Below are 12,315 nucleotides of genomic sequence, written 5' to 3'. Positions count from 1 at the left end.
AGAGGAGGAGCAGGGGAGGAGGAGGAAGAGGAGAGGAGGAGGGGGCAGCAGGGAGAGAAGAGGAGGAGCAGGGCAGGAGGGGAGGAGGAGGAAGAGGAGAGGAGGAGGGGGGCAGCGGGGAGAGAAGAGGAGGAGCAGGGCAGGAGAGGAGGAAGAGGAGAGGAGGAGGGGGGCAGCAGGGAGAGAAGAGGAGGAGCAGGGCAGGAGGGGAGGAGGAAGAGTACAAGAGGGCAGGAGGGGCAGGAGCAGGAGGGCAGGAGGAGGGGGTAGACACATACAGGCGGAGATGAGAGCGGTAAAGACGCCACTCTGGCTGCAGCTCGCGGGCTCCTGGTGTCAGACACGATTGGTCGAGCTGCCTGCCACTCACGTAATCCGGAGCGGGGGCGGGGCTTGGTGCCCCGTGCCTCGCGAGGGCACAGAACGAGCCCAGTTCGGGTCTGCACAGCTGCGCGCGCTGTCCGCGGTGATGGGACCCAGCGGAGCGCGCTCCGTTTCTCCGGCATGTGCGTGAGCTTCCCCCCGCGTGCCGTGTGAGCACAGTTGGAGCGCGAGCGCTGTTCGCGGTGCTGAAAGCATCCAGAGGCGCGAGGACAGCAGCGCGAGGCTCTGACCGGCATGAGGAGGACGCTGTCCGCGGCGGGCTGCCTGCTCGCGTGGCGGGTAGTGCTGCTGCTCAGGTACGACCCCCCAACCCCCCCTTACCTGTGTGAAGCACGCTGAGGACTTCCTGTTGGAGTCACAGGTGCTTCAGGATGGAGCTGAACTTCAAACTGTGTTTGAAATGTTCATGTGAGAGAAACGTGGCTGCTGATGCATTTATTTTAATGTTTTTATTTCATTTCATATTTATTTAGTTTTATTTTTATCGCTGATGTTTTCTGTGTGAAGTCTCCTCGGTATAATTTGCTGGGATCAGGGTTATCAGTGACTGCGTGGGCAGAATGACCCTCGCCTCCGCTCGCGCCCATGTGTCACGTGACAGCTGACTGATTGAGGAGCCTGGAGTGGCTGAGCACGTGCACGTGATGATGCTTGTCCTGAAGCAGCTGTTAGTCCAGTAGTTTACCTGTGCAGGTAAAGTCGTTAATTATTAGTAGTAGGGATGGGTACCGGTGTCCGGTGCCATGATGGCACCGGTTCTGACATAAACGGTAGTAACCAGACCGAAAAGCAGCGCACATTTCGGTGCTTTATTTCGGTGCTTTATTTCGGTGCTTTTTTTTCCTGAGCTGTGATACACTTTAGATTCTAGCCAATCATTTTACGTTTCCGAGGATAGTAGGCGGGGCCAGGTACGTACGTTCTGTTAGAGCAGAGCTACAGATTAAAAATGCCCAAGGCGAAGCGGTTAAAAGTCTGGCTGTACTTCACAGCAAAATATGCAAACTCAGCAGCAACAAGTGCTTTAAGCTGATACTGTGATACTGTCAAAGGAGGTAACACCTCGAATCCGATGAAACACCTGGCGACACATAGCGTTTTTTTTTTTAAAGCCGAGAAATGCGCCGTATTTGATAGCTTGCTGCGAGACCTCACACCGAGCACATCTACTGCGGGTGGGTTGCCTGTTATGCAACATCCCCCAAAAACAAGAAGAGGAGAGTCCTGGCCCCTAGCCCTGCCAGTGTAGCAGGAATGATGAGGATGATGATGCAGCAGCAGCCGTTCTTCTCTGCGTGAGTAGCTTAATGTTGTTTGTGTGTAATTTACGTTGAGTAGGCTAACCACGTTATTACATTAATGCATGTAAGGTGAACTAGCAAACATCATCATAGCTACATGCGGCTGTCCTCTTGTTTGATGGCAGATACTCCCTTCACCCTGGCCAAAAAGGCTAAAATGACCAAAGAAAAAGTGGAAAACAGTTAAACATGAGAGGTTTAGGACAAAGTTTGTGTTTTTTCCATTGTTTAAGCACTGCTTCCAGCCAAGAGTGATACCATATATGCCCCATAGCTGCAGAAAAGGCTAACATTGTTATCTTTTTACAAAAAAACAGCTGAACATGAGAGATTTTTGGACCAATTTTGTGTTCTCCATTCTTTAAGCACCGGTTTGAGCACCGTTTGAGCACCGGCACCGTTTCAAAAGTACCGATTTGGCACCGGTATCGGATAAACGATACCCATCCCTAATTAGTAGTAACCCGATCCTGTTGTGGGTCTGCTGTGGAGGCACCAGGACGCCTCAGCTCCTCTCTGAGCCCTGACGACGCTCCGAGAGTGAAAACATGTCGCTTGTATCAGATTTCATTGATGTGGTCAGTCAGCAGAGATGGTAAATGGTCTGTATTTATATAGCGCTTTACACACCCAGTCATCCACCCATTCACACACTGGTGATGGCAGCTACATTGTAGCCACAGCCACCCTGGGGCGCACTGACAGAGGCGAGGCTGCCGGACACTGGCGCCACCGGGCCCTCTGACCACCACCAGTAGGCAACGGGTGAAGTGTCTTGCCCAAGGACACAACGACCGAGACTGTCCAAGCCGGGGCTCGAACCGGCAACCTTCCGATTACAAGGCGAACGCCCAACTCTTGAGCCACGATCGCCCCGGATGGTGAACCCCAAACACTTGAAGTCCTCAGACTGGGTGGTGCTGATCCTCATCGCAGCTGCTTCACACGCAGAGCTGCAAACTGTGATCACGCCAACAACTGACTCGCTCCGCCCCTTCACTGCGCCTAAAATTCTGTCCAGAAAATCTCACAGCTGTTTTAATCTGCAAGGGAGCGATGGCAGGCTGCTCAAGGCTGCCGTGGACTTCGTATCTGCGTGTCTGTATCTGTACGGTCGGTACGATGGCCTCTTTACCGTCCTGTGGTGTGAACATGTGTAAACGTGCTCATCGCTGGCTGAGTCCACGATCATGTGACCACATCTCTGAGTCACACATGCAGGGATCAGAGCGTGCACTCGAGGGACAGCCGTGGGACAACTGACTCCTTTTATAGGACGCGGTTTGAGTCTGCTTTACAGCTTGTTCACTTCCTGTTTGGATAATTAGGCACAGTGATCAATATCACCAAACAGTAATGTGACGGATCGTGACCTGGCATAACTCTGAGGCTGCCCCTCAGAGTCTCACCAACTGGGTCAGTCCTTCAGCTCCGGCGTGACTCATTAAACTCTCTCATCATTCAGTCCCAGTTAGTTTCCAGCCAATCCGCTGACAGCACGCGCTCGCAGGCCATCCTCGCTCTGCAGGAAGCGCTGCTGAATGAAACGTCGCTCACACAGACAGCGAGGTCTGTCCGAGGAAACAAAGTCAGAGGAGGTTTGAGAAGCTTGAGCCGTCAGTGCTCTGATGGCTTGCTGACCGCCAGCAGCCTCGATGATTGAGCTCAGGGAACGAGCTCACGTTCAGCTTTCAGCAGTGACAGCAGTGTGGCTGCACACGAGGAGCTCACAGTTTATTTGCCTTTCACTTATTTAAAGAGCGAAGTACTGATCCTGGATCATGTCCAAGCTTGCTGTAGGCCGGCACGTAACCCTCACATATTTAAGACTGTGAGTCTTCAATGGCGATTCTTCATTTTTATTGATTTCTTGTAAGTTTACAGCATTAATCCTCCGTCTCTCTCGATGTAAGGAGTCACGCTTTTGTTCAAACCTGCTGAGCCTGAAGATCGACGAGTCTGGAAAACTGGGATCAGTTTCTGAAGTGTCACATGATCTCGGTGCAGACCGGAAAAACCCTCAGACAGGAAATAAAATATTCACATTCAGTTTGTTCTGCGTGCAATCGAGTAAATGCAAACTGAAGGTTAGAGCCACATTTAAGGTGTCAAGAGTCGCACCAACATGTAAAAACCATTCCACCTTAAAAGTGCGTAAAAGCTGGCACGGTGCCTCCTTTCAGCCTCTTTTCCTTTGGTCGTGTTATTTAAATTACCCTGTTTATACAAACTCAGTGTTTCCTGTGGTTGTTTCACATTAAAAGCTTCTCTGTGTTTCACATATTTTTCTTAATAAGGCTTTTATTGTGAAACATTTAAAGAGACGTGTCAAAAACTCAAAGCAGTTTTAACTTGAAGAAATATCAGAATACCCGGGCTGCTGAGCGGGGCAGTGGTTACAGAAAGAGGAAGAGGAGGATGTCGAAGCTTTAATCTTCAGTCTAAGATTGAATCATGGGGTCGGTTAGCCTGTACTGGACTAATGTGTGCAAACTGGGCCTGAGCTCACACAGCTTTGGGAATGAGCCACGACTCAGCTGTGGCTGACGCTTCGACGCTCTCCGCTCGTTCAGCAGCTCGTTGCTCCTGTAGCAGCAATAACCTAAAGTAACGGTTTCATCCTCCGTTTCTCACGTGGACACAGATTTTCACGCACACGTCTTCACAGCGTTGCTTCAGTTCACTGAGGTTGATGCACGGCTGTCTGAGGGTCACACACTGAGGTCTGGACCGGACCGTCGCAGCAGCTCGGCGGTCCAGGACGAACATCTGCAAACGTCAGCCGTGCTGCCGTGTTCTTCCCAGAGAGGAGAGGCTTTCTCCTGCAGCCCTTCCAAACCAGCTTTAACTTTAACCTTTAGCGTGCTAACGGAGGCCTGGAGCTCTCTGGCACGATTGCAGCGTGGTGTGAACACGTGACTGGATAATGGATATCACATGACTGATATTGGTGTAACTGTAGCTCCTGGTTCTGGTGGATCCTGTGGATTTACAGTGGATCTGCCTTCCGCGATGTGAAACTTGAGGCTCGTGAGATTTTGTCTTTGAAACCACAAATAGTTCCTGTGAAGTCAGGCTGAGGCCGACTGATACTAAAGCGATTTCCTGTTCTGTCGCGTCGACTCTTCCTCCTCCCGCAGCCTCACATCCTTTATTAATGAGCCAACTTTTAGATGGAGATACTCTTCTCTGCATTTTTTATTATCAGCTCTGGAATGAAAACAATGGCGGTTTCCCAAAAGTTTGAGCGAGCTGAACAAAAGGCTGAACACAGGAGATCAAAGCTGCGGTAAATCTTCTTACAGGGTCACGGATGGATTCAGAGACAAAGTTTAACAGGCTTACGGTCCGTCTCTCAACAGCGCTGGATGGGCCGTCGCTCCTGCTTAATACCCAAAGGTCTGCTTTGTCTTTTTCCCTCCCCGCCTGATATCGCAGAGGCTTAAATATTAGAGCTTCACCATCTCTGTGGGCGACCAAGGGGAGCACTTTATGCTGACATGTCCACTACTATAAAAGCTGTTTCAGGGAATTGAGTAGCTTTTTCCTTAATTTCCATAATTTCCCTGCATAATGCAGTAAACATGTAGACTCCTGCAGACTCTTTAATGTTTCAGTACTTGCTGCTGTCTCCGTGCTCGTTACAAGCCTCCGTGCTTTGTCACGATGACTTTTTCTGCACTCCGAGTGTTTCATGCAGATACTGGAAAAGAAAGGTCCATCTTTTCCCCGGGACGCACAGAGATCTGATAACTTTGCATGGGTGGATGAAAAGGACGGAGGTCACGGTGGCCTGAACGCTAATACGAACACAGGAAGCCATCATGTAATTTCAGTCCAGCTGTCGGGAGGAATGACATTAAAACAGCTGTTCTGTGTTATTGTGACAGTGACAGTGTGTCGCTGTTCCTCTGACTCACAGCCCGTATATAAACACGGATGACGCGTCGCTGCTTTACATTAGCGAGGCCCAAATATGATGGAAATGGGCCGTGTCATCTCGCACCGGGGAAGTCGAGCTTGTAAAAACCCACCGAGTTAGCTAACAAACTGCAGCCGCCTCCCTGACGCCCAGAACACAGCAGAGCGTCCACGGCAGGGCGTCCACGGCAGGGCGTCCACGGCAGGGCGTCCACGGCAGGGCGTCCACGGCAGGGCGCCGCTCACATTATTAACTGAACTGTAAAAACACTGATGTGAAGAAATTATGTTCTGGAACATTTTAGGTGCATTATATTTTTAGTGTCATGAGGCGTGTTTTTAAACCTTCCCCGACTCCTCTGAACTTCTTCCAGTTTGTTGCTTCAGCTCAGCTTCAGTGTCATTTGGAGTGACAGGATAAACTCTGCAGGAAGGAGTGGGTTTGATAGTGAGTGAAGATCGTGTTGGTGTCACCAAAAACCCCAGAAACTGTCAGGTGAGTGGATACACCAGGTACCCCCCAGCTTCAAACCGGCTCAGTGACTCCGTCCTCAAGAAGCCGGCCGGTCTCCAACCCCCCTCCCCTCAGGAAAGAGCCGTGTCCACCCATCCAATGATCTTCTCATCACTGCTCACTCTGGCCACATCCTCGTCCTTCAGCCTTTGACACGTTCCTCACAACGTCCTTCAACTTGCTCACCGCCCACTGTCCTGTTTGGGTTTTGCACCAGAGAGGCTCCAGAACTCAACAACATGCACTCCGCCCTGGGGTCACGTCACCCCCACCCTCACAGATCTCCACTGACTTGTGGTCAAGTCACCACATCACATATACGACCCTTCTGCTCGCTTGTAAATCTGTCAGCGACCCGGCCCTCAGCACCTGTCTGACCTGCTGCACCTGTACACACAGTCCTCTGCCATGGGTCTGCTTCCTGTCCCATCCACAGAGCCTTCGGTGGGACGGCCCCCACCCACTGGAACTCCACAACGCCTCATCGCTGGACTCAAAACTCACCTCTTCCACAAAACCTTCGGACCTTGTTGTTCATAAATCGTAGTTGGCCCTCTTGAAAGATGCTAAACTAATCTAAATGATGATGATGATGACGGTGATGATGATGGTGATACAGTTCAGCGCTGACGTTCAAACACGGGTGACGAGTGAGTTCGTCCGTGTGCGCTAGTCTGACGTTTTAATGGATACAAAGTTCATTTTGGTCCCACTGAAGTCAACAAGCCGATGAAGCAGAATATTTACTACTGTAATGCATCGCAGCGCTTCTCCGTGAGCTTCTCCGTGAGCTTCTCCGTGAGCTTCTCTGTCCAGTTTAAGAAAACGGCCTCAGGGTTCAGATAGGACCTCGCTAACGTGTGATCGACTCTTCAGGCAGCTTCTGAAATGCAGAATTGGTGCAAAGCTGCACGAGGAGAAGACCTTAAAGGGGAGCTTGGCCGAATTTCATGTTTTCATTAGCTGAGCTACAGGACACGATGAATGTCCTGAATGATTCCCAAGTTCCTGCTTCAGATTTCGTCCATCATCATACCCCGTGGAAATGTCAAGTTTATTTACGTTTGTTCTGACTTCATGCTTTTCTCCCTTAAACATGCTTCTTAATATGTACTTTATACTTGCTTCAAAGGCTGCTCTAAGTGTACATACAGAAACATGTCATGATGGTTTATGTCAGCCCAAGGAGGATGTCACAGGAAAATAGTCGACACTCCAGAAACCGTTCCCGAGGCTCCACGTCGGGTTATCTCTTGCATTAGCACGAGGGAATTGCTGCAGAGCTACTTCATGAAGTCGGTGTTTATCTCCCATTTCGCAGCTCCTGGGAGTTCATAATTCAACAGTCCAGCTACAAAGATGCAAATATACACAGATGCAGAATGAGATCATCTGAGTGCAGATGGCACCAAACACGATGAAACATATTTCACCTGCAGACGTGCTAAAGAAAACGCTGCTCCCAGCTTTTAATGTGTGTTTCCTGTTAATCAGAGAGCAGCTGTCATGATTACATTAATGAAAAACACGAAGGAGCACATCCTCTGCCGAGGCCGGTGCCCTGCACACGCCCCCAGTCTATCTACACAAAGACCTAATGGCTTCCTCCTTTCCACCGAGTTTCCTCAAACGTGCCCACGTCACATGTCGTCCTTGGTGACCAATCACAGCCTGTTGCTAAACAATGTGACATTTCCAGATGCCAGCGGTCGATGTTGGTCCATTGTGTCAGCGTAGCTTTGTGCCGGTTAACGCTCACTGATGGTGAGTAAACCATTTGAACACTTATTTTGTGGCTGTGGCTAAAAACCATCATTTCCATCCCATTTTATGCTCAATGCAAACGCAGTAAATATTAATACACAGCATCAGGATGCACATTCAGACGTGAAGCACACATTTGCATGTCAGAAAGAGGCACAGGCACCTTAGAGATGATGCAAAAGCTCCTTGAAGTTTTAGGATGGCTCCAAAAGTTGCAGTGGCAGCTGAGCGTGTGCAGGAGGGATTGTTCGGCTTTGTGCAGAGAAGCTCGTTTCCTGTGCCCTGCCTTGCTGTTACCCACAGTCTGTGGACGAGCTCAGCTCTCGCCTCATCGCAGAAGACTGCTCAGAGAATCAATATCAAACAGTTTCAGTGACCTTTGACCTAGCCCACCCCCACGCTCATGATGCATTGGGTGAAATTATGGGTTCTCCGAAGATGCTGCGTGGACTAGAGGAACCGGGGATTGAACCGCTGACCCGTGGGTCATGACCCAGCTACGAGTGAGTGAAACTGGGGGAATAACCGGAGTCACAACCCCGAGTGTGGGGTATAACAGCGATAAGTGTGTGTGTCCGTGGCCTGCATGACAAATACGAGTGAAACAACACTTGTTACTGCTGAAGGAAGCATGTCGCAGTTAAGTGGTGCTGCGGCTGGTTGTGTGTACGTGGGGGCGGGCGGCGGGAGGGGGCGGTCTCTACGCTAAGTGAACATTTGGCCGAGGGCAGCAGTCGACCCCGGCCCTGTCACGGCACCGGGCTGTCCTCGGCTGTAATGCCAGAAAAGACCCCAGGGGGAGCTGCAGAACATACGTGTTCATCTAGCAGCTAATTAGTATGAACAAGTTCTACAGCGGCAAACGGACCAGAGAGGCTTCAAATTAACACGAGAGACACGAAGAGAGGAGCGTAGGCGGGAACCGTTTTCACCTCACAGCAGGGTCAAGTGTCTGCAGACGCCTCGGTTCACAATCACATCAGACCGGCTCTGTGGCTGCGAGGCCCGAGTTACGAGAAGTATGGGCTCAAAATGTGGTCATAAATATTTTGGACTTGTAAAAAAGATTTGTGTGTGGACTTAGAAAAAAACCCCTGCAAGTTACAAGTACGGATTTTGACCCTATTTTTCTTCCCTTCATCTGATTGGCCAATGTCATGTCAATCACAAATGTAACAATCCAATCAGAGAACAGATGGGTTTGGCTGTCGAGGGGCGCTTTTTTGAACTGCCTCAGCCAGATAACGTAGAGCTCAGAGGGTTTACATCACGCTCGGCGGTTATCAGGATGCTTAGTAATGCACCTCTGGAGTAGAGCGCCACACGGTTTAAAATATTAACCAACCACATGTGGCTTTGCTGGTATTGCTACTAGAAAGAGGCAGCGTGGCTGGCAAGTTTGAGGAAGGTGTACGATGGCGGCTGTAACACACAAACACGCCCCTCGAGCACCGGCAGGTTCGTGATTATTGGAGGATGAGCTCTAATTTTGCATGAATACTGTAGTGGTGCTTATCAACGTCAGTGTTCAGAGGCCAGCCCTCCAGAGGAGCCGATCCAGCTGTTCGCGCTGCAGTGGGCGGGTCAGAAATAGCCTGCAGCTGTGGTGAATGACAGGGCGATCAGATACTCAGAATCTGAAGAGCAGTGCTGGCAGAACTGAAGAACCAGCTGTACGCAGAAGTGCTAAAAGGACAGGCCACCGGCAGACGCCATAATTATGTCACGTGCAGGTGAAGCAGAAGACAGACCTGCATTCATATTTCAGGCTGAACATCGGGCCCAGTTTGTTTGTTCCTCAGCATGAAGGAAGTCGTGCGTGCAGGATGGGCGTTGTTCTGCTCGGGCGTCGGCTGCGTCTCTGCTGAAGTGCAGGAGACGCCCACAGGAGTGAGTTCTGGTGTTTGTGGGACCTGCCTGACATCAGCAGCAGCTACACGGCACTAAATCATTTCTAAACCCTCGACTGGTTTCAGCAACATGATAACAAAGAGTCTGACGAGCTTCGAGCTCGGGTTGGCTCAGGTCAGAGACGCGGTGAGTTTAAAGGGTCGATCTGAGTGGCGTCTCTGTGAATGCCGCAGTCCCTGCACTCTTTGTCCTTCTTTTTCAAACCAAAGCACTCTGCCTTCATTTCTTCCGCTCCCTCTGCTCGTCTTTATGTTGGAAATCACTGTTCTGGACACGCTCGTCCTTTCTCTTCCTCTCTGATGGTTCCTGTCGTCTTTGTTGGATGAGTCGGTTTTGTTCGCCATGCTCAGCGTCGCTGTGTTTCTCTGACACCCGTTTTTACTTCCTGTTTTTATGCAACCCTCTGGGTGTGAGACCACCTGAAGAGGCAGCGAAGGGAGCAAATATAACGTGGAGTGCTGTTAAAAAATGAACTTTATTCAGCAGCGGCCTCAGGGCGCTTTATATGGTAACGTGGAGACCCGACAGTAATACCGGTGGGATGAAGTGATCACAGAAAAGAAAGGCTGTAAATGTGGGATTGACGGGCGCCTCATGTGGACACCAGAGGAACTGCAGACTTTATCAAAACATGATTTTTTTTATTTGACTAAAACATCAATGACTGTGTCACACTCATGCTCAGCTAGATTTAAGGCGCTCGCAGCAGATTGTTGTCAGGTTCACTGTGTTGGGCACATTTTAAATATGCTTTACGAAAAGTTCTTAAAGCATAGTGGTGTCACTGGGTTTTAGCTGACATTATGATGTAATTAAATTTACCTACAAACCCTTACCTGTAGGTTCACTAATATAGTGAGATAACGATCCAACATTTACAGGACAGGAAGTGATAAAGAAATAATTCTACTCTGAGTAGTTTTAAGTAGCGTGGCCCCGCCCCTCCCTGAGCCTGGTTCTGCTGGAGGTTTCTTCCTGTTAAAAGGGAGTTTTTCCTTCCCACTGTCGCCAAAGTGTTTGTTCATAGGGGGTCATATGATTGTTGGGTTTTTCTCTGTATGTGTTATTGTAGGGTCGACCTTACAGTATAAAGCTCCTTGAGGCGACTGTTGTTGTGATTTGATGCTGTGTAAATAAAACTGAATTGAATCAAAGCAAACAGAATTGGCCCATCGTTATTTAAAACGACTTACAGTATAATTGTTCCTCCTGTCTTGAATTGTTGCTGCCTTATTCTCGTGTCCCGCAGCGTTTGTAGGTAAATATAATTACTTTTTGCTGCCAACTTTTAAAATCACGAGTCAGCTGATGATTTTGAAGTCCTCGTTGTTTTTCACAGCCCACACACCGGGATGACGGATTACCGACAGTTTGTCATCAACGTTATTTTCTCGTTTTGCTGCGAGTGTCTCTCCTGCCGTGCTGACGGAGACGGGCGTTACGTAATGAGAGGGATAAGTCGAGGTCTCCCAGCCGCTCAGTGCGGCCAGATGCGAAAGGCCTCTTCTCTCTGTCTCTTCGTGTCGGCTTCACGGAGCCGTGTTGTTGCATAATCAGAGAGCTAGTTATAAATAATTCTGTCAGCGCTTCGAACCGATCCTCACCAGGACGCTTTTTAGCACCGTGGTGGGTGAGAGCGGGTGACACGTCGTTAGGATGTCCAGATGAGTGCAGATGTTGAATCCTGTGGGGTTTGTGGGAGCTGCTGCCTCCATAAGAAACATCTGCAGCATTTCACCGTATGGCTGTTTACTGGGCAGAAATACAGACATGCCGTGCACACTCTGCTCCAACGCTGCCAGGTACAGAAGGATATCTCCAGCAGCTGACCATAATCCGTCAGCTGATTAGTAGGGCGGGATCAATATGAGCTCAGTGCCTCTGTGAGGAAGGTTTACGCCATGTATGCGGGATTTCTTCTTCCCTCAGCTCCCTGCGTGTAAAACTTTGGATTTTGTGGTACATGGAGGCTGTTGCCATGTGGCTGCAGCCACTCGTGTCTCTGAGACACGAGTGTCAGGCTTTCTGAACTCCTGAGAAGCTCCGCCTCTTTTTATACCTGATAACTGTTTATGATTACGGCCAAAATGATAAAATGTTCCTCCAGCTGTTTTGTTTTTAGTAACTCTTACTTTTGTTGCTTCTTTAATTCCCACTGATGGAATGTTCAAATCATTACATCCTATATTTATGCTTTTCACACATTCTGCCAACTTTTTCGGGTTGCGGTTAAATGTGCAACCCGTGTCATGATGCATGAGTAACAGGTCAGTATAATCAGCAGGGAGTGTTTCTGATTGGCTGAATCTCCACCAGCTGGCAGTCTCACCGAGTTCTGGGTGAGACTGCCAGCTGCAGGACGCGTCGATCAGAGACGAGCTTCAGAGTCAAATAGAGTGTGTGCGTGTGTGCGTGCATGTGTGCGTGCGTGCCAGTTATTGAGCAGCTCACTTTAAATGAATGCCGTCTGAATTACAGTAAACATATTCAGCTGCTCCCTGGAGGTTCCTTTTGCATGCG

At 49.6% G+C, this 12,315-nt stretch overlaps 1 protein-coding gene across 4 annotated transcripts in view; it reads left to right on the top strand.

Annotated features, from left to right (window-relative positions):
* The first annotated feature begins 286 nt into the window (after window positions 1-286).
* The window catches only part of glra3 (glycine receptor, alpha 3), a 53,486-nt gene continuing 41,457 nt past the window's right edge, over window positions 287-12,315 (top strand). For all 4 annotated transcript variants that reach the window (XR_014911916.1, XR_014911915.1, XM_085408200.1 and 1 more), the window contains exon 1: window positions 287-680. Coding sequence is in view for 2 of the 4 variants with exons in the window: in XM_085408200.1 (XP_085264326.1) it covers window positions 619-680 (62 nt within the window). In the remaining 2 variants the exon portion in view is untranslated. The remainder of the gene's footprint in view (window positions 681-12,315) is intronic.

Source organism: Rhamphochromis longiceps, linkage group LG6 (genome assembly GCF_057381845.1).
Source record: "Rhamphochromis longiceps isolate RC_006_pf linkage group LG6, R_longiceps_female_GT1.1, whole genome shotgun sequence".
Taxonomy (NCBI): domain Eukaryota; kingdom Metazoa; phylum Chordata; class Actinopteri; order Cichliformes; family Cichlidae; genus Rhamphochromis; species Rhamphochromis longiceps.
This window is presented reverse-complemented; position numbering and strand designations above follow the sequence as displayed.